The 21,096-nt window shown below is 42.9% G+C and overlaps 1 protein-coding gene across 1 annotated transcript; it reads left to right on the top strand.

Moving 5' to 3' along the window:
• The first annotated feature begins 2,226 nt into the window (after positions 1-2,226).
• selenos (selenoprotein S) lies at positions 2,227-20,908 on the top strand. The gene is made up of 6 exons (XM_063065791.1): positions 2,227-2,366; positions 11,666-11,809; positions 15,277-15,383; positions 15,993-16,082; positions 16,205-16,268; positions 18,276-20,908. The coding sequence occupies exons 1-6, from the start codon at positions 2,303-2,305 to the stop codon at positions 18,353-18,355; spliced, it is 549 nt and encodes a 182-aa protein (XP_062921861.1). The 5' UTR covers positions 2,227-2,302; the 3' UTR covers positions 18,356-20,908.
• Positions 20,909-21,096: the final 188 nt, after the last annotated feature.

The raw sequence follows: 21,096 nt of genomic DNA on the forward strand, positions 1-21,096 counted from the left end.
CCTGTGAGTCTGTTGCAGACATTTACTGTGTTTAGTGCTCCGGATGTGGCCTCCTGTACATCAGTTAGACCCAACGTAAAGGGGAGACTGCTTCGCCGAGCAGCTACGCTCCCTCTGCCAGAACAGGCAGGATCTCCCAGTGGCCACCCATTTTAATTCCACTTCCCATTCCCTTTCCGATATGGGCATCCATGGCCTCCTCTACTGTCATGATGAGGCCATACTTAGGTTGGAGGACCAACACTTCATATTCCATTTGGGTAATCTCCAACTCAATTTCTCAAACTTCTGCTAATGCCCCCCAAGTTCCCCCCCCTCCATTTTCCATCCCCATTTTTCCTCTCTCACTTCATCTCACCAATCAACTTCCCAGCGCTTTATTTCATCCTCCCACCCCTCTCCAGATTTCACCTATCACCTTATGTTTCTCTCTACACCACCCCCCCCAACCTTTTAACTCTACTCCTCAGCTTTTTTCTCCTGCCCTGCCGAAGAGGTTTGGCCTGAATCATTGTACTGTTTTCCACAGATGCTGCCTGGCCTGCTGAGTTCCTCCAGCATTTTGTGTGTGTTGCTCAGATTTTCAGCATCTGCAGATTTTTTCTTGTTTGTGACAAAGATTACTTGCTGTGCTGGTCATTAGGAGGGCATTTCTTTGGCCACTGAACAATACTGATGAGTTCCAGTGGGTAGAGAATTCACAGGTAGAATTTAATCCTGAAAAAATACCAGGTTATGTACTTTGAGAGGCTTAATAAAACTAGAATATATAGAATGAATGGTAAGATCCAAGTAGGATCTGTACTGGGGAAAGGAGGGACCTTAGCACGCATGTCTAGGGATCCCTGAATATTGGGTGGTGGTGAAGACATACTGGATACTTGCCTCCGTTAACTAGTTGTAAGAAAGACAAATGCGTGAAAGCAAATATCCTCCGTGCAATGGGAACCAAGTTTGCATCGACCATGTGAGAAACTGATTCTACACTGACTACAAGAACTGATTGGTCTCCAGCTGTAAACCCAATGTTGCTTCAAGCAGTGCTCAGAAAACAATTATTGCAACCTGAACCACAACTGTGTTATCTGGTGAGTGTGTGCGTCATCCCAAAAGTGTGGCTTTCCCAAGCACGACCAAGGAGTGCACAATCAACTTGCAACAAGGTCCCCGGCAACCCTATGTGGTTCATAGGTGGGGTCTGAGAGGAGGACAACGTGCCTTGCATGTCCAGCATGCTCCAAGTGCTGGGCCATTCTCCTTCAGTGAGGTGCCACTGGGGAGTCAAGTGTGTGTTTGCAGAACTCCCAGTAACACAGTAGTTTGGGATTGACACAATGTCACCAAGCATTAATGTGCATAGTAGAATTAAGTGCTGGTCCAAAGTTGTTGGAGAGGTTTACATGATTAGATTATGAAACTTGGATCTGGCGTGCAGGAAGGACACAATTCTCATCAGGGACTGTTTAATTGGTAGACACATTAAGAAATGGAATTTTCACCTGTTCAGACACTGAAGAGCTGCAAACTACAGGCTGTCGATCAAGATCTTGACTTAGTAGATCTTTCTTAGCACGGCCATGATGGGCGTGCATAATTTCTTGATTAGCAATACAGGAGGCCTGAAGTTGGAGAGGTGGAGGGATGGGTGATTATTCTGGTGTAAATACTTGCTGGTTGTTGACATCTAGGAAAACGCTGGAAAAAAATAAAACAATAACAGATATGAGAAAATCAGCAAGTCAGGTAACATCTATGGAAGGCAATTATTCAGGCCAGTCTGGGCTCGAAGTGTCGACTCTCTATTGTCCTCCATAGACGCTTCCTGACTTGCTGAGTTCCTCCAGTATTTTGTCTGCTGGCAGTAAGATTTCCAGCTTCTGCACAATCTCTTGCTAATGATAGATATGATCCAGCAGGTTGGTCAGCATCTGCGTGGAGTGAAACAGCGATAATGTTTTCAGTTCAAAGATCACTCGCCAGAACAAGTTGACGGCTCGACAGTGCCACATGCAGTGTCTGTTGTCTCTCGACTGCGCTCTAGCAGAGGGGCATCAGTTAAGCAGACACTGTCTGCTGGGGTAAACAGGGTGCCAGATTCCCAATATTTAACTATTCAGATCTGACTCCCAACATAGGAAGAAGTTTTCTGAGATTCAATGAACATCGGGAAGAGAATTGGACGTCAGCCCGGCGGTGGGCCCCACTCGCACAGACTGCTTTACTCCTTTAAGTTCCGAGAGACCGTCCTGATTCGGCCACGTCAGCCAAGGCCCTGATTGGTGGAGTTCTGCCGGAAGTCACAATGAGCAGCTTTTCCGTCGGAAGTGAAGCGATGGAGGCGCGCGAAGGACCGGCAGTGGTGGCAGGTAGATGAGGGGTCGGGGGTCCTGAGGGAAGGCGAGGGGGGTAGGTGTCCGGGACTCGGAGGGAAGCTGGAGATAGGACGAGGTAAGACTGTGTGTCGGGGGGTGAGAAGAGGCCCGGTTGGGAGGAGCAGCCTGACGGGCAGTGACAGGAGGGGTTGTTCGGGACTGGGCCTCAGTGATTACGGGAAAAGCGAACCAGCGTCACTTTAAAACCTCACGGTGTCACTTCAAACTGTGTTTCTGACTATTTAACGTAGGTGACTGATTGTTTACGTCCGCACTAGGGGGTTGGCATTCAGAAGATACATTGCCAACCCTAAAAGCAGTAGTGGTTTCTCATCCCCTAGTCTCTTGGACTGCTGGTTAGTTTCCTGTTTGGGAGCGGACCGGCAACGCTCTCCAAAGAGTCACTTTACACTGATGATCCTGATTTTGTAATTATTTGAGGCCCGACAACAAGCCCAAACATGAGAGAGAGACTTTCAGGTACGTCATTGTGGTATTAGGGAATTGTATTTTTTAGAAGTCAAATTCGTGTGCAAAAAAGGTGAGGACCGGGCGTGCACTACTCACGAAATGAGTGTAGGTGGTGAGAATGGATAGGAAACGGGGTGCTTGGGAGAGAGTTGGAGATAATGGAAGCAAATGCTGACAAAGACAAGGGTGAGAGTGAAACAAGAGAGGGAGCCACCTATGACACCAGAGGGCCTTTCAAGTGGATTATGAAAAATGAGAATTGGAACTCACACTGGTAAAAGTGATGGTGATAATGTGAGAAAGGATATCCTTGAGAGTGTTGCTACAATAGTGGGAGTAGTGGAAAGTGGTGAAATAATATTGGATTAGGTGTGATACAGCTGGAAGTGAAAGTGATCATGGGAGGAGCTAACAGAAGGAATGGGAGGAGGTTAAGAGGTTGGTGAAAGAGGGGAATGTAGATTTCCATTTTTTTTCCCAACGTGGTCTTTTGTGAGAGCTTAGTTTGAGGTTGTCATGTTGATCTAATTTTGGGGACTTGATCCTGCTCTGCCTCTTCCGGTGTAGTTCATTTCCAAGATACAGTTGTCCTGTTGTCATTTTGAATACACTCATCGTATTTAAAAGGTGTTAGAGTGAAGGTCTGAGATCACTGTGATAAGAAATAGGAGTAGGCCATCTGGCCCATCGAGCCTGCTCTGCCATTCAATAAGATCATGGCTGATGTGTCCATGGACTCATCTCCACCTATCCGCCTTTTCCACATAACCCTTAATTCCCCTACCATGCAAAAATCTATCCAACCTTGTCTTAGATATATTTACTGAAGTAGGCTCCACTGCTTCATTGGGCAAAGAATTCCACAGATTCGATATTCTTTGGGAAAATCAGTTTCTCCTCATCTCCGTCCTAAATCTACTCCCCCAAATCTTGAGGCTTTATCCCCTAGTTCTAGTCTCACCTACCAGTGGGAACAACTTTCTTGTCCCTGACCTTTCATAATTTTATGTTTCTATGAGATCTTCTCTCATTCTTCTGAATTCCAGTGAGTACAGTCCAGGCGACTCAATCTCTCATAGTCTCCCTCATCTCTGGAATCAACCTGGTGAACAACCTCTGCACCATCTTCAAAGCCAGTATATCCTTCCTCAAGTAAGGAGATCAGAACTGCACACAGTATTTCAGGTGCTGTCTCACCAGTACATCTGCAGCATAACCTCCCTGCTCTTAAATTCAGTCCCTCTAGCAATGAAGGCCAATGTTCCATTTGCCTCCTTGATAGTCTGCTGCACCTGCAAACCAACCTTTTGTGATTCATGCACAAACACTCCCAAGTCCCTCTGCACAGTAGCATGCTGCAAATTTTTACTATTTAAATGATAATCTGCTCTTTCATTTTTCCTTCCAAAGTGGATGACCTCACAGTGTACTCCATCTGCTAAACCCTTGCTCACTCACTTAACTTAACTATATCTCTTTGCAGACTCTCCATATCTTCTGCACAATTTGCTTTTCCACTCGATTTACTATCATCAGCAAACTTAGATTCACTACACTCGGTCTCCTCTTCCAGATTGTTGACGTATATCGTGAACAGTTGCAGGCCCAGCACCGGCCCCTGCGGCACACCGCACACCACTGATTACCAACCAGAGTAACGCCCATGTATCCCAATTCTCTGCTTTCTATTAGTTAACCAATCCTCTATCCATTCTAATACATGACTCCCAACTCTATGCAAACTTATGGATAAGTCTTTTGTATGGCACCTTATCGAACGCCGTCTGGAAATCCAAGTAAATAAGGTCCATCTGTTCCCCTCTATCCACTGCACTCGTTATATCCTCAAAGAACTCCAGTAAGTTTGTTAAACAGGATCTGCCTTTGCTGAATCCATGCTGCATCTGCCCGACGGATCCATTTCTTTCCAGATGCCTCGCTATTTCTTTTTTAATGATAACTTCAAGCATTTTTCCAACTGCAGATATTAAACTAACTGGCCTATAGTTACCTGCCTTTTGCCTATATCCTTTTTTGAACAGTGGCGTGACATTCGCTATCTTCCAATCCGCTGGGACCTACCAAGAGTCCAGAGAATTTTGGTAAAGCCTCTACTATAACTTCTATTTTTTTCAGTACTCTGGGATGCATTCCATCAGGACCAGGGGACTTATCTATCTTCAGACCCACAAGTTTGCTCAGCACTACCTCTTTAGTGATAGCTATTGTATCGAAGTCTTCCCCTCCCATCGCATCCATAACATCTCTCTTTGACATGTTAGCTGTGTCCTCCACCGTGAAGACCGACACAAAATAGTATTCAAAGCCTTGGCCAATTCCTCATTACCCAATATCAATTCCCCTTTCTTGTGCCAAGGGACCTACGTTCACCTTAGCCACCCTTTTCTGCATGATATAATTATAAAAACTTTTACTCTGTTTTTATAATTTGTGCTAGCTTATTTGCATAATCTAGCTTCTCTTTGTGTGATGTACAGTCTGAGAGCTGGAAACTGGTATTAATCTAAATAAATTAATTTTGAATTTTTAAAAATCATACACTTATTATGAAAAAGGAAACTGTACAATCTATGTCAGTTCATGGTGGAACAATCTACAGCGATGTGAATTTCTGGGGGATTCTAACTGATTTGATAGGTCTCAGTGGTGGCATTTCAATGGTTCCAGGAAAAATATCCTTAAGGTGAGCTGTGGCTCTGTGGTGGAAAATATAAACTAGCTTGGGAGGTGGAAGAGAACCTATGGGAGCAAACTGAAGGGCCACACAGAGCTAGTACCTGAAATAACAGGCAGTTTATTAAAAGTGCAGCTCACCAGGAGACCAGTCAAGCCGATCTACCTGATCATGAGCTTGATGCACATTTTTCATTCTCATCAGACATAATTACCAGTAAAACTACATATTGATACCAAAGGTGGTTACAGGAAGACTTGATTAAGTAACAGATATTTTAATCCACAGGTGTAGCAGCAAGTCCAATTTTATATTACAACAATGGTGCTAGATAACATAATTAATGAAATTCCTGAAACTTGAATGTCGTCAGTGTTGCATTCCTTGTCTCTACTTCTACGCTTGTCTGCAGCTCCCTGTTCCCACGATAGCACAATCCACATCTCTATTTACTAGTTACTAACTCACACTATTCTTTCCCCTACAACAGAACCTCACTGTTTCAAAAGGGGGACTAGCAACTTTGGATTTTGAGGATAAGTGTTTAGTGAAGGGGCTGGGTAGTAGGAACGGGTTTAGAAAGCATGAAAAACAACAGCTAGGAGGAAATTCAATAAAATGGTTTGACTATGCTTATTGTAAGAGGTCAAAGAAGATGTACTGAAGGGATGGCTGTATGAGAGTCACTGAAACATGATTTAAAGATGGGCAGTGGCTGCAAGATTTTCTGGTGAGATAGGGAGTGTTTATACGTAGCAATATTGATTAAGGAAATGATTATATCTTGAGGAAAGATGATATGCAGGAAAAATCAACAAACAAGACGATACCGGTCGAATTGAGGAACAAACAAAGAGGCAACACAAACGTTGAGAGAACTTAGCAGGTCAGGCAGCATCTATGGAGGGACATGAATAGTCAACATTTCAGACTGACACCCTTCAATACTGAAAAGGAAATATGCAGAAGCCAGAATAAAAAAATGAGGGGAGCACAACCTGGCAGGAAATGGGTGAGTCCAGATGAGGCGGGTGGGAGAAGCTAGGAGATGATAGATGGAAGAGACAAATGGCTAAAGAAGGAATCTGATTGGAGAAGGCAGTAAACCATATAATGAAAGAAGGAAGTGCGGAACAAGAGGGAGGTGACAGCCAGGCCACGAAGGTGGGGAAGGGAAAGAGAAGGGGTGAGGGGATCACAGCAATGTTGGGGAAAAAAGTGGGGGAAGAAAACGGGGGAGTTTTGCTGGAAGTTAGAGAGATCAAACTTAATGCTTTGCGGTTAAAGATTACTAAGACAGAATATCAGACATCTTCCCCATTCTTTCTCAGTCCTGAAGAAGGGTCTCAGCCTGAAACGTTGACTGTTCATTAATTTCCAAAGATGCTGCCGGACCTGAGCTCGTCCAGCATTTTGTGTGTGTGTTATCTTCGGAATATGAGCTGTTGCTCCTCCAACTTTGCCTGGCCTCAATATGGCAGAAGAGGAGGTTGCAGATGGACGTGTCTATATGGGAATGGAAAGTGGAATTGAAGTGATTGACCACCGGAAGATCCTGGCTGTTGCGCTGGACAGAGCGAAGACACATGATGAAGTGGTTCCCCCAGTTGTCAATGGGTAGTCAAGTTCAGTGGAGTGTACCATCGATCCACTAATTGTTTAAATGGGATAGAGGAGCAAATATGTAGACGGATGACTGAGGGGTGCTAGGCAGCAGTAAGTGTTACAGGAGGAGTGAAATTCTAAAAATATTTGTAATCGGTACATGACAAACCCATTGAAAGAGGCAATGGCAGTAGATTTAGTTTCTGGAATGAACCTGGGTAACTGGCTGGACTGGCAGTGGGACAGCATTGTGGAGGCAGTGATATCAGTTACTGAACACGAATCAAAGATTGAGAGTAAAAACACACACAAACCTAGACATCAAGGGCAGGGTAAAGTAAATAAGTGAAGGTTTTAAGACGTATAAAGAGCTGAACAGTGCAGAACACAGAGTATAGTGGGCGCGGGTGAAATTAACAAGGAAATCGGGAATGCAAAGTAATTGCATCATACATTTTTGGTAGCAACAATTCTAGAGGGCTGCTTATAGTTTTGGACAAAAGCAGAAAATGTTGAGGAAAAACTTAATAGGTCAGACAGCATCCGCAGAAAAAGAAATAGTCAACATTTTGGATGTGTGACCCTTTGTTAGAACCAGGAAAAAGATGGGTTGAGGAGGAACACCTCGTTTTATGTCTACGTAGCCTTCAACTGATGGCATGAATATCGATTTCTCCTTCCGGTATTTTTTTAACCTCCAACTTTCCTCCTCTTCTGTTCCCCACTCTGGCCTCTTGCCTCCTCTTGCCACCCCTGGGGTCTCCTCCTCATTCCTTGTCTCCTTCGGTTCATTCTCTTCTCCAGCCCTTTACCTTTCTCACCCATCTGGCTTCACCTACCACCTTGTAGCGAGTCCTCCTTCCCCCACTTCACCTTGTAATTCTAGCTTCTTTCCCTTTTCTTTCCAGTCTTGATGAAGGGTCTTGGTCCGAAACATTGACCGTTAATAAATTTCCGTAGCTTCTGCCTGACCTGCTGAGTTCCTCCAGCATTTTGTGTGTGTTGCCCGTGGTTTCCAGCATCTGCAGAATCTCTTGTGTTTATTAATTGACTCCCACTTCGATGGATGCCCACCCTGAAGAAGTTTAAATTTTCATCCCTCTGTCACTGCTTCTCCTCTGTGATTTCTACTATTCCCTGAATCTTCAACCATGTACTCACCCAGACCTGCTACCGTAGCCACATACATTTCCTTCCTGGGAACTTGTCTTCACCGCCATCTTGTTCCACATGGCCTGCAGCTCAGTTTTCTGTCCCCTCAGCTTGAAGATCAAAGGTATCTACATTCGATTCACTGCTTCTCTGCCAATTCTTCCTCCAAATTCTATGCACAACCCTTTCCTGTCTCAGTCTCTGCCACAGCTCCAGATCTCTCCCTCCTCTGCCTGCCATGATCCACTCTGACATTTCGTCCTCTGCTAGATCCATGCCTTCAGCCATCAGGTCTTCATTTTCTTCGCATCTAGGAAGGATCAGAGAACCTAGGAGAGCCAGAAGGGGCCATGAGAAGGCCTTGGCGGGCAGGATTAAGGAAAACCCCAAGGCATTCTACAAGTATGTGAAGAGCAAGAGGATAAGACGTGAAAGAATAGGACCTATCAAGTGTGACAGTGAGAAAGTGGGTATGGAACCGGAGGAAATAGCAGAGGTACTTAATGAATACTTTACTTCAGTATTTACTATGGAAAAGATTCTTGGTGATTGTAGTGATAACTTGCAGCAAACTGAAAAGCTTGAGCATATAGATATTAAGAAAGAGCTTTTGGAAAGCATCAAGTTGGATAAGTTGTTGGGACTGGATGAGGTGTACCCTAGGCTACTGTGGGAGGCGAGGGAGGAGATTGCTGAGCCTCTGGTAATGATCTTTGCATCATCAATGGGGACGGGAAAGGTTCCGGAGGATTGGAGGGTTGCAGATGTTGTTCCCTTATTCAAGAAAGGGAGTAGAGATAGCCCAGGAAATTGTAGACCAGTGAGTCTTACTTCAGTGGTTGGTAAGTTGATGGAGAAGATCCTGAGAGGCAGGACTTATGAACATTTGGAGAGATATAATATGATTAGGAATAGTCAGCATGGCTTTGTCAAGGGCAGGTCGTGCCTTACGAGCCCGATTGAATTTTATGAGGATGTGACTAAACACATTGATAAAGGAAGAGCAGTAGATGTAGTGTATATGGATTTCAGCAAGACATTTGATAAGGTACCCCATGCAAGGCTTATTGAGAAAGTAAGGAGGCATGGGATCCAAGGGGACATTGCTTTGTGGATCCAGAACTGGCTTGCCCACAGAAAGCAAAGAGTGGTTGTAGACAGGTCATATTCTGCATGGAGGTCGGTGACCAGTGGTGTGCCTCAGGGATCTGTTCTGGGACCCTGAAAGCTGATTTATACTTGTGCGTCAAATGTATGCTGTAGGTATGGCGTCGCCGCATACCGTACGCTGTATGCCGAACCCTACACCGTAGCCCGTCGCGCACCTCTCCCAAAATGTAACTACGCATTGCTGTGACGCAGACCGAAACAACTGTGATTGGTCCGCTTGGTAGCATCGCATTTCCTCCTACACTGCAATAGCTTCCCATTGGGCGACTGAAGGGCAGGGAAGGAACTCTGGCTGCAATGCTTTCCATAAAGTTTTACAGACCTCCAAAATTATGGCGGACCCTGTGCTTGATGCCAGTTTGTAGCTATCTGCTACAGCCTGTTGACTTCCACCTGAAGCCAAAACTCGAATGGTGATTGCCAGTCTCTGAGTATACTGTGCGTACACTGATGCGAAATAAATGGTTGGAGACAATGAACCAAATCGTCAAATCTACCTGCCGACATCCAAAAATTTTTGAAATGCATTTCCTCGTCCATCTCTCTCAGTGGGCGTGCAAGCACAGAAAATTCACCCTCCTTCAGTTTCAGTCGCCATTGTTTGAAGTTTGAGTTTCTTTGTGTTGAATTTAGAAACCCCAATCACCAACTAGCGTTTTGGTGGTGAATTGCAGAGCGACGCAGACACACCAACACACAAGTATAAATGCTCACAATGGCGTAGCCCACTTGCGTAGGCTATGGCGTAAGCTAGTACACCCAAGTATAAATCAGCCTTTACTCTTCGTGATTTTTATAAATGACCTGGATGAGGAAGTGGAGGGATGGGTTAGAAAGTTTGCTGATGACACCAAGGTTGGGGGTGTTATCGATAGTGTAGAGGGCTGTCAGAGGTTACAGTGATAGGATGCAAAACTGGGCTGAGAAGTGGCAGATGGATTTCAACCCAGATACGTGTGATGTGGTTCATTTTGGTGGGTCAAATATGATGGCAGAATATAGTATTAATGGTAAGACTCTTGGCAGTGTGGAGGATCAGAGGGATCTTGGGGTCCAAGTCCATAGGACACTCAAAGCTGCAGCGCAGGTTGACTCTGTGGTTAAGAAGGCATACGGTGTATTGGCCTTCATCAATCATGGAATTGAATTTAGGAGTCCAGAGGTAATGTTGCAGCTATATAGGACCCTGGTCAGCCCCCACTTGGATTACTGTGCTCAGTTCTGGTTGCCTGTATACAAGAAGGATGTGGAAACCATAGAAAGGGTGCAGAGGAGATTTACAAAGATGTTGCCTGGATCGGGGAGCATGCCTTATGAAAACAGGTTGAGTGAACTCGGCCTCTTCTCCTTGGAGCGACAGAGGATGAGAGGTGACCTGATAGAGGTGTATAAGATGATGGGAGGCATTGATCATTTGGATAGTCAGAGGCTTTTTCCCAGGGCTGAAATGGTTGCCACAAGAGGGCACAGGTTTAAGGTGCTTGGAAGTAGGTACAGAGGAGATGTCAGGGGTAAGTTTTTTATGCAGAGAGTGGTGGGTGCGTGGAATGGGCTGCCGGCGGCGGTGGAGGCGGAAACCTGGATGGCTACATGGAGCTTAGAAAGATAGAGGGCTATGGGTAAAGCCTAGGTAGTTCTAAGGTAGGGACATGTTTGGCATAGCTTTGTGGGCCGAAGGGCCTGTATTGTGCTGTATGTTTTCTATGTTTCTATTTCTGGGGCACGATATCCTCAGCTCTGAAAAGCAACCATTTACCACCACTTTCTGTTTGGCTTTGGGCCATTTCCCATCCTTGCAATATGTGACTGTTCCTTTAATTCCATTGGACTAATCAGCGCTCCGAAAATTCATGTACTTGACATCATCTGCATTCCCTTCAGCCTTTTCAGTTACTTCCTCAAAAGCATCCTGTCACTCTCCATTTTGCCCCAAGACAAGATGGGCACCATCACCTATGATGCCAAGTAGGAGAATGTACCTGTTTTCGTTCTAAGTTCACCTGCTGGAGTTTGGGACAAGACCCACCAGAAATTCCCCAGCCTCCAGCTGCCCATGGGCCTGGAAAAATGACCCGAGGTGCTGGATTTTAACCGTCTGGAGACAGAAACCATGTCTAGTGAGTGGGCTCAATGCTAGCTTCATGTTTACCGCTTTCCTGTGTGAGCAAAGTGCCAGCAATAGTTTCTGTTTGCCTTTCAGTGACACATGTGCTGCACATCCTTTCGGAATATGGCTGGTACATCTTCTTCAGCTGCGTTGCTGGCTACTTCATCCTCCAGAGAATCGGTTCGATGTTGCAGTTGAAGAGCCGCCAGCAGGCACGGCCTTCAGAGGCTGAACTCGGTACGGTTTGTCATTTTACAACGTCCAGTGTAATTGATATTTTTTCTTTAACTGAGAAGCTGGGTTTAAACATTGACATAATGAGCTGAATGGCCTCCTGTACCATGTGCTTTAATTGTGCAAACTTCAAAGAAACAAGCATTGGAAAAATAATTATTTTTGGGGAAGTTATTGGGACTGAAAGGTAATAAATCCTGAGGAGCTATCTACCTCCATCCTTGGATTTTGGCTCAGCCATCACACTCCCTGTCTTTCTCTCGATGGTAGGGAGAGTTTGCTGCTGATTCTCGAGTTGAAGGATCTCAGAATTTAAAAGTGACCGTGGCAGACTGTAACATGGTAACAATGACTGCTAGTCTCCCTGTGAAATGGTGACCTCTCTCTGTCCCTTGTTAGTGCGTGAGTGAGAGAGAGAGTCTGACTGACTGACTGTGGTGTGTCAAACAGTCAGGTAAACAATAGTTTTTGTTGACAGCAGATCATGGTCCCTCTTTGGGCACCTTGCTCTTGCTTCATGGGTGGTGGGTGCTGATGCCTTTTGCTGAAAGGGGGGGGAGGTTGATACTTTGCTGCTTGCACAGGGGAAGGGAGAGAGGGGGGCTTTGGGGTTCTAACGTTTTTGTGTCATTCATTCTTTAGGGGTTCTGTTTTTCATGGATGTCTGCAAAGACTAAGTATTTCAGGCTGTACACTGTATACATTCTCTGACAATAAATGGAACCATTTGAAGCACAGAGAACAATAGATTTCAGGATTCCATTAATAAGAGATATTGTGAGGTGAAAGGGTACTGGTGTTATGGTGGATGATCAGGCCAGGACTTGCTGAAATGTGGAGCAGGCTCATGGAGCCAAATGGTCTCCTCCATTTTCTCTGTTTACAATGTTCTTTTACTGGAAACACAAGGATTAAATTATGGAGATTGGTTGCACACAAGATATTTAATATATTGGTAAGATAATGAGAGCCACCATAGATAAGTAGAGAGAGAGAGAGAGAGAGACCAGGACTAGGGGCCAGTGGGGTTTAAGGTCAGATTGTACCTGCAGTAAGTAACTTCCACTCACAGAGGATAACCTGTGTCAGTCTATCGTCTGTTAAAATCCACTTCAGAATCAGATTTAATATCACTGGCATATGTCATGAAATTTGTTGTCTTTGCGGCAGCAGTACAATGTAATACATAATAGAAAAAACATGAATTACATTAAGAATACTTACATTCAATCAATAAGTAGTGCAAAAATAAAAAAATAGTAAGTTAGTGTTCATGGGTTCAATGTCCATTCAGAAATCGGATGGTGGAGGGGAAGAAGCTGTTCCCAAATCATTGAGTGTGTGCCTTCAGGCTTCTGTACCTCCTTCCTGATGGTGGCAATGTGAACAGGGCATGACCTGGGTGATGGGGGTCCTTAATGATGGACGACGTCTTTTTGAAGCATCACTCCTTGAAGATGTCCTGGATACTACGGAGGCTAGTGCTCACATTGGAATTGACTAAGTTTACAACTCTGCCACTTATTTCAATCTGGTGCAGTAGTTCTCCCCCGCCCCCCCCCCCATACCAGTCAGTGATGCAGCCAGTTAGAATGCTCTTCACAGTACTTCTGTAAAAACTTGCGAGTGTCTTCAGTGACTTACCAAATCTGCTGAAACTCCTAATGACATGTAGCCGCTGTCGTGCCTTCTGGGCCCAGGATAGATTCTCAGAGATACTGACATCCAGGAACTTGAAGTTGCTCACTCTTTCCCCTATGAGGACTGGTGTGTGTTCCCTTGTCTTATACTTCCTGAAATCCACAAGCAGTTTTTTTAGTCTTCCCCACATCTGTGAGGTGCACCGATGTTGATTGTTAGCAAAGTGGAGTTGTTATTTTGGATCCGCACAGATTGTGGTCTTCTGGTTAGGAAGCTGAGGATCCAGTTGCAGAGAGAGGTACAGAGTCCCAGGTTGTGGAACTTTTCAGTCAGAACTGAAGTGTAGTGATGTGGTGTAATCACTTTAATGTCTTTCCAGATTTGGGTTCTATAATTCTCTTTTATGACCATCTTCAGCTTGCCCCAACTTCTCCAAAAGGCACTAGAAATCTGATGGATCTATTTCCCTCTGCTTGCTGATCTCTGTTGAATTCCGATCAGCAGGACCCATTTCTTAATATTTTGCATTTGGATTCTCATGTAATTGCTTTTCTCACTAGTCCCGCACAGCTGCCTGGCAGTCCTGTACACAACTGAGTGAAACCTAGTGAGGTGGACAATCCAGTGACAAAGGTATGGCACAGAAGGGCTCACTCAGTCTGGTGTTCATCTGCATAGTCTTTCTCTTTATATCCCTGAAGTTATTTTCTCCTTCCATTAAATCTATTTTTACAATCATACCAGGGTAAGTGATCTAAATCCTAATCACCTTGAAAAGAATTGCATATTCTGCTGCATCTCTTTTGTAGTGCCAGGAATTTGAACACCTGAAGCTGGAATGCATTTATATTTGAGAAGTAACTAGCTCCATTTCCTAACTGGTTGTAATGTAGGTGTAACCACTTATTGCATTGCTGGTTATAATGTAGGGTGTACCTGGCCTGTCCATAGCTGGTCATAATGTAATTGTAACTGGCCATTCCATAGTGGGTTGTGGTGTAGGTAGAATGCATTTAAATCAACCCGGAGCAAGGATTTTGATGAAAGATTAAATCAGGATAATAATGGGAGAGCTTCTGGCAGGGAAGAAATATATATAAATAGTAGAATAAAAAAATTGGGGATGAAATTTGTGGTGTAGTCTCTACTGCGTATTTCAGGTTCAGGAAGTGAGACATATTAGCAAAATAAACCATAACTGGTTTGGAAGGATGTTTGGTTATCAAAATAAACGAGAAAAGCAAACAAAAGACGAAAGAAGCCTTCTGGAATGACGCTGTATGTCCCTGGAGATTCTGCATTATTGTCTAATGCTGACAGTAGCTTATTCCCACAAACTGGCTTTATAACAGTTATTTGAAAAAGTTCTGCACGTTGTTGTAACTTGTTGTTTCTGAGATTTTCTAATCTTATTTGAAGTGTTTTTGGAATAATTTTGCATTTGAATTTTTTGTCAATTATAGTTTGTATTTCTTGCTGGGGGGTTTATTAATCTCACAGTGTGCCTACATGTACACGTAGATGACAATAAACTTGACGTTACTTTCACACCTCACAGATGTGGCAGAGAACTCAGTAACTTGTCTTAAAAATGTAGTAAGGTTTTGCTGGTTGAATGATTTAAGATTTGTATTAATTAATAATACAATGCATTCATGGGTATCATTTAATCTATTTTTTCATGTATCAGATACGAGTTATTCCTATGTAAAACCATTAATGCTTTCAGGAAAAACAACATTGGGAACAGGTTACTGATTAGAGTTAGTTTTTTTTGAATAGAGATGTTTCCACAATTCTATTAAATCAATTTATTCTCTTTATCCCAGAACCATCATTAATTGTGAGGCGACAGGAAGCAATGGAGGCTGCCCGTCTTAGAATGCAGCAAGAACTGGATGCCCAAGCTGCAAAATACAAAGAGAAACAGAAAGAAGTAAGGGCACATCAAATTAGTTGGTGCTGGTGATAAAGTCAAAGGTCTATGCAAACAAGATTTGAACCTCTGTACATACAACACAACCTTCAAATTCAGTAATGATACAATGGTGTTCCACTGGCAAGTGAGCTATAAACCAATTGAAAATGAGGAATATTTTTAAATGCTTCATTTGTATTCTTAAATCTACTCTGTCAAAGGCTGGTAGAAGATTCAAAGACAATTAGTTAAATATGTGTAAAAGGAGAAATGTGTGATGTTGGGAGGCAGTGAAGGCATGATGGCTGACTGTTATGTTGGAGCTATAGCCTCTGAAAACAGCAAGGAGAACTGATGGCATCTGTTTGGTGGAACACTGAATTCCTGAGAGTCCATGCTTGGAGTCTGGAAGATGTTATTTAATTCGGATAATTCTGAGACAGTGCTTTTTTTTGTAAAGGTAAAGGAAAACGAAAACTAAGAGCTAACAGTTAAGTTTATGAGTGAACATGTGCAGGGATTTTGCACTAAGACAAAATTCATTAGATAGATTGCTGCACCAGGGGTTGCAGATTCTGCTCTGGGGCAGTGAATGCTTTGATATTATCATTTCTTATTTTATTGCAGATTGAAGAAGAGAAAAGGAGAGAGAAAATCAAAGCATGGGAAAATATGCAAGAAGGAAAGAGCTCCTCGAAGAAAGCAAACCTGAATCCTGTAACATGATTGTGTTCTCTTTTGCAATTTACAATTTTAAATATTTATAATTTTTGCTGTCATACCTTTCTTAGTGGTGCATTACAGGACTAATTGGTTGTTTTGTCCTTGTTTAACATCAGGAGCCAGAATCCAACATACAGAAACCAACAAAGCCTAAATCTGACAAAAAGCCCTTGAGAGGAGGTGAGTGAATGTTCACGATCATCAGGTATTCACTAATGTGGAGTTGTGTTTCAGGAACCACAAGGGCAGAAATGCTTATGGACAATGAATATTTTAAATTCACCACTTGTTCACTGCTTTGGACAAAATACTGACAGGACATCTGTGTTAAGTTTTGTCAGAGTTCATTTATAGCTCTGGATTACCTGGAGCAGTCCGAGTTCAACAGGATTTGGGAGAATAGCTATGACCTGAGTTCATAATCTGTGTCACTTTGGTTATGGTCTGATTCTTAATTGAAGTGCATTTTTCTTGCAATTGATAGTAGTTAACAGATACGAACAGTGCAGGGCACACTTAGAGCTACTACCTCACTGTTCCAGTGACCCAGATACAATATTGACCTCCAGTGCTCTGGTTTCTTCCTGTATCTCTAAGATGTGTGGGTCAGCTATTGAGAATTGCTTACTTGTGTGTAGGTGAGGTTCCTTAAGGTTTTTATAGCCGGGGAGGCAGAGAGGATAAGCTCCCGCTACCTGTTTTTAAAAACTCCCAATGGTGTGCGTTTCAAATAGCCTCTGACAACCAAGTCCAGCTCCTGGCCTTCGCGTGTGGCTCAGCTATTGACCCCAGTGAAACTCTTTCTACTGGCAGGAGAAGTGAGCTAAGGTGGGTTATTGGCACCTTAAGAGCAGTTGCTTCAGGCAGATGGGCCTTGGTTGTCAGCTTGTCTCGGAGAAGGAAAACTGTTCTCAAGCCTGCGCTGCCTTGCGGATATCCCCACTCGTGCGGAAGGGTTCAGGAGTAAAAGCCCAAGGAAGAATCCGGAGCTGGAGTTCCTAAGGCAGTCTTACATTGAGTTCAACGCTGAATGGCAATTCCTGCAACAGCGCTGATTCCAAACTGTATCGATCTTTGCCGTTGCTGGGGATTCATCCACAGTGTGGAGAAGGGGCAACAGCTTGCTCTCCATATTGTATTGCCATGTAGACAGCTGGGACAGATCATCCAAGGTCGACCACGACCTACAGGTGAGTGTTGTAATCTCAGGAGAGCAGCTGGGAATGTGGGGAAAATAAAGTGGGACGAGTGTAGGGTTAGTATAAATGTATGCTTGATGATTGTCATGGATTCAGCAGGCTGTTGGGCCTGTTTCCTCACCTGGCTCTCTGCATAAACTGGTGGCTTAATAGGATCTTTTGTCTCTTGTGCTGAAACATTTTAGGTTTTGGAGCTCAAATTTAATGTGTAATGTCAGACCGCATAGTTTTTTTTCCATATTCTGTACAGCCCACTGCATCCTCTCACCTGTACCATGTGGAATTTACTGTGTCTAATTCTTCCTTTCACTGTTTACTCATGATCCAAGGAATATTGTAACTTCTTTTCCTCCTTTTATACACATTTAGTACCAATATTTCTGCAGTTCCACCATTCAGATATTTAATTCTTTAAACATAAATCGCTTTTCTGCTATGGAAAGTCAAAGAGAGCTCCATGCTGTCCTGCTCTGTTTTTCGCTGGCCTCTATTGAATCTGAGAATGTACTGACCTCCATCAATTCTGTAAATAAGCACAGGCTGCAAGCCTGGAATATAGTTTATCTTCTCCTGGTCAGAATTAACTTTCCCCGGGGTCTGTTCTCCTGCTGCTGATACTTCAGGTGATATACACTTTGTGAAGGGTATTGAAGTCCACCACCTTCCAATTTTGAGCCCTGCTACCCTTAATATTACCTCCATTTGGTGTTCATCACAGATTCATTAGCTGAGGCAGAATTTTGGTGTTTCCCTGGCAACCCAGTACTATGAGAGTACATTAGATCTCATCAGCTATTAGTGGTAACAGTGTTTTATGCAGTGCAATAATCTCTTTTGGACACTATCTGTGCATTTGTCCACTCCTTAGCCTTTGCCACCTTTCCCCACCCAAGATCCATTCATCCCCACGTAATTCAGCTTTCCTCTATGCTACCTGCTTTACTCAACATTCACCTCCCCTCATATTTTTCTGTTGTTTTTTTTTCAGGTTTTAATCCTCTGACAGGGGATGGTGGAGGTTCGTGTTCGTGGAGACCAAGTCACAGAGGGCCATCTGCTGGGGCATGAGGTTAAAGATGGGTCAGTGCCCTTCGCGCAGTTGGCACTGGCCACGTTTGGAGAATCACTATCCTCTTACCCAAGCTTGTCAATTTCATTCATTTTATTCTGCTAGGATTAGTTTCAATTTGCTGTTTGACAGACCTCAATTTTAACACTCACTTTTTAATGTGCAAGGCGGTGTTCGCTCAACTGAAACTTTATGAATTGACAGCTATGAATGATGTTATCCTTGTAAATGGCATTTGTGCCAATGAGGATCTCTGAAAATGGGCAAGGGTATAGTGGCATTAAGACATCATGTTAAATGAACATCTTTGGTTTTGAAGTATCAGCATAAAGAATTAAATTTATTTTGTTTTTAGCCCATGATTAAAAGTATTAACTATGGGATTCCAAATATTTATTGTGATATGTTAAATATGTTTGCTCTGTGGCTTTGATGACCAGGCAAATGAAAAAAAGACTGATACAGTGTGCATATGTATCTGCATATTTCAGTTACTACTTGTCTGTCTCTCTACCCATGTATGTCTTTATGCTCATGTATAAATGGCTTGTGTAGATACATGTGTTATTGTAGATAATTCTGTGGAAACTTGGAAGAGTTTCTATAGCGATGTTTGTGCATTTCTGTAGATTAGTGCGTGTGTTTCAGTAGATCCTTGTACATAATTCCTACAGAATGTTGTTTCTTTATATGGACTTGTGCATTATTGCTTTTTTTAAAATGCCTCTAAAATAGTATGCCTGCTTTTCCATAAACGTGTGCATGTTTTTGGGCACATGGAGATGTAGTTTTTTAGAGTTTGATGTGCTTCAGCAGCATTGTGGGGATGGATATTTTAGGCTTGAGTGCATCTGTAGACCCGCCAGATTAACGTAGGATCAGTGGAAATGGGTGGTTGCTGTTCGATGCAGACTTGTTGGCAAAAGAGTCTGTTTCCATATTTTAACTATGACTGTATGATTCTGCAGATTTGTGTATCTATTTCTGTAGTTTGTGTGGGCAGTGCTTTCTATAGAGATGTGTGGCCACAGCTAAACCTCCTGTGCATTTTGTGTTGGTTTTATTGAATATATACGTATGCATTTCTGAAGATTGTTGTGCATGCATAATTGTGCAAATCTGTGTTTGGGGAGGATTTGGTAGGAACATGTGTGTTTGTGTTCCTCTAGATAGATGCCTGTTTTCATGGGGTCAGATGTGAGTGCTTCTGAAACACTGCAGATGTTTCTGTAGACGTGGGTGCTGCTCTGCTTTTGTGTGCATTGGCAGTTCTGAGTGTGTACTTCAGTGGTTCTGTGTGGTTCCTGAGGTTTGAGTGTACGTGGGTGTGTATGGATCTTCGGATGCTTTTTGTAGATTTGTGTGTGTTCAATTTCTATAAACTTGTCTGTTTTAGTAAATGGAAGTTTCTGTAGCTTTGAGTGTATATATTTATCATTCATATCTCTAGACTGGTGAATGGATGTTTCTGCAGATCTAACTAACTTGCCTTTAATTGACATAACATTTCTGTAAATCTAAGTAACTTCACATGCATGCCTATGTAGAAATTTGATCATCACTCTGTAGAATTGTATGTACTTTATTTATCTGAATACCCGTGTGTGAATGTACACCTAGGCACTTGTACAGATGCATGATGTGCATCTCCTTGTGGGCGGGCTTTTTCATAGTTATAAAAATGATTGAATGTAATTGTGTTAATCCTTATTTGGGCTTGATTCTGCAGATCCAATTATGTGAACCTGATAGTAATTGCTACACTATATTGCTGTTGTGTGTGTGTCTATAGGTCGCTGAGTGTTTCTGAAAGAAATTAGGGCTTCTGTAGATTTGTGTGCTTTAAATTTCTGAGAGTCCATGTATGTCTTTACATTTGTGCAGATGTTTCTGTAATAAAAATTGGGAAAAATGCTACAAAATTTCTAACAGGCTGAGCAGCATGGGTGGGTGGGGAGAGAAATTGAATTAGTATATGTTTCTGTACTGTGTTTCCAAGTATATGTGCATGTATTTCTGAAAATTTGTGCAGATCCATATGCCAGTGTTTCTGTACTTCAGTAAGTGTATGTTTTGTTCTGCAGGTCCAAGTGTTTATTAAAATCCTGGGTATGTTTATTTCTGTAGATACTTGTAATACCTGCTCAGCAGATTGTCAACACCCACTTCCACCCTCCAGCTTAATTGATTGGAGGCTTAATTAGTGGTTTTCAGAATTACATAAAGTTTTGAGAGGATAAATTGTTTATTGTACTGATAATGAAGGAGAGAGGCTGAAGATCATCATTGGAAGGACATACCGGTAACTTGGAGGTGTTCAAATAGATATATAAGACGAGATTTATTTATGATGTAGGCGATTGAGGGAGTGGTTGTTGTAGAAATTATATTAAATTAGATGAACATTTGAAGAGTTAGATAACTGTATGAAATTAGTTTGGGTTTGTTGCAGCAAAGAATCAGCAGTGACTCAAATGACTAAATAGTTTCATGGTTTATAAACATGACTGATCAGAGGTACAATTATGAATAAATAATTGATATGGCTTAAACTGTTCAGTGCATACTTTCTGAATACATAATTGATGGATCCTTTGTTACAGTAATGAAGATCTCAATTTAGCAAAGCCAGAAAATGCTGGACACAATTTTTAAGGTGGCACTTGTGTTGGTGTTTGATGTCAAAGATCTTTTGTTGGCACTGGGAAAGAGAAAACAAGTTAGTTTTAAGTTGCTGACA

The sequence above is a fragment of the Mobula hypostoma genome, chromosome 13 (genome assembly GCF_963921235.1).
Source record: "Mobula hypostoma chromosome 13, sMobHyp1.1, whole genome shotgun sequence".
Classification (NCBI taxonomy): Eukaryota; Metazoa; Chordata; class Chondrichthyes; order Myliobatiformes; family Myliobatidae; genus Mobula; species Mobula hypostoma.

Coding starts and splice junctions, on each gene's coding strand:
- selenos (XM_063065791.1), top strand. CDS start 2,303: ATGAGCAGCTTTTCCGTCGGAAGTGAAGCGATGGAGGCGCGCGAAGGA. Junction 15,384..15,992: donor ACAAAGAGAAACAGAAAGAA/GTAAGGGCACAT, acceptor ATTTTATTGCAG/ATTGAAGAAGAGAAAAGGAG. Junction 16,269..18,275: donor CAAAAAGCCCTTGAGAGGAG/GTGAGTGAATGT, acceptor TTTTTTTTTCAG/GTTTTAATCCTCTGACAGGG.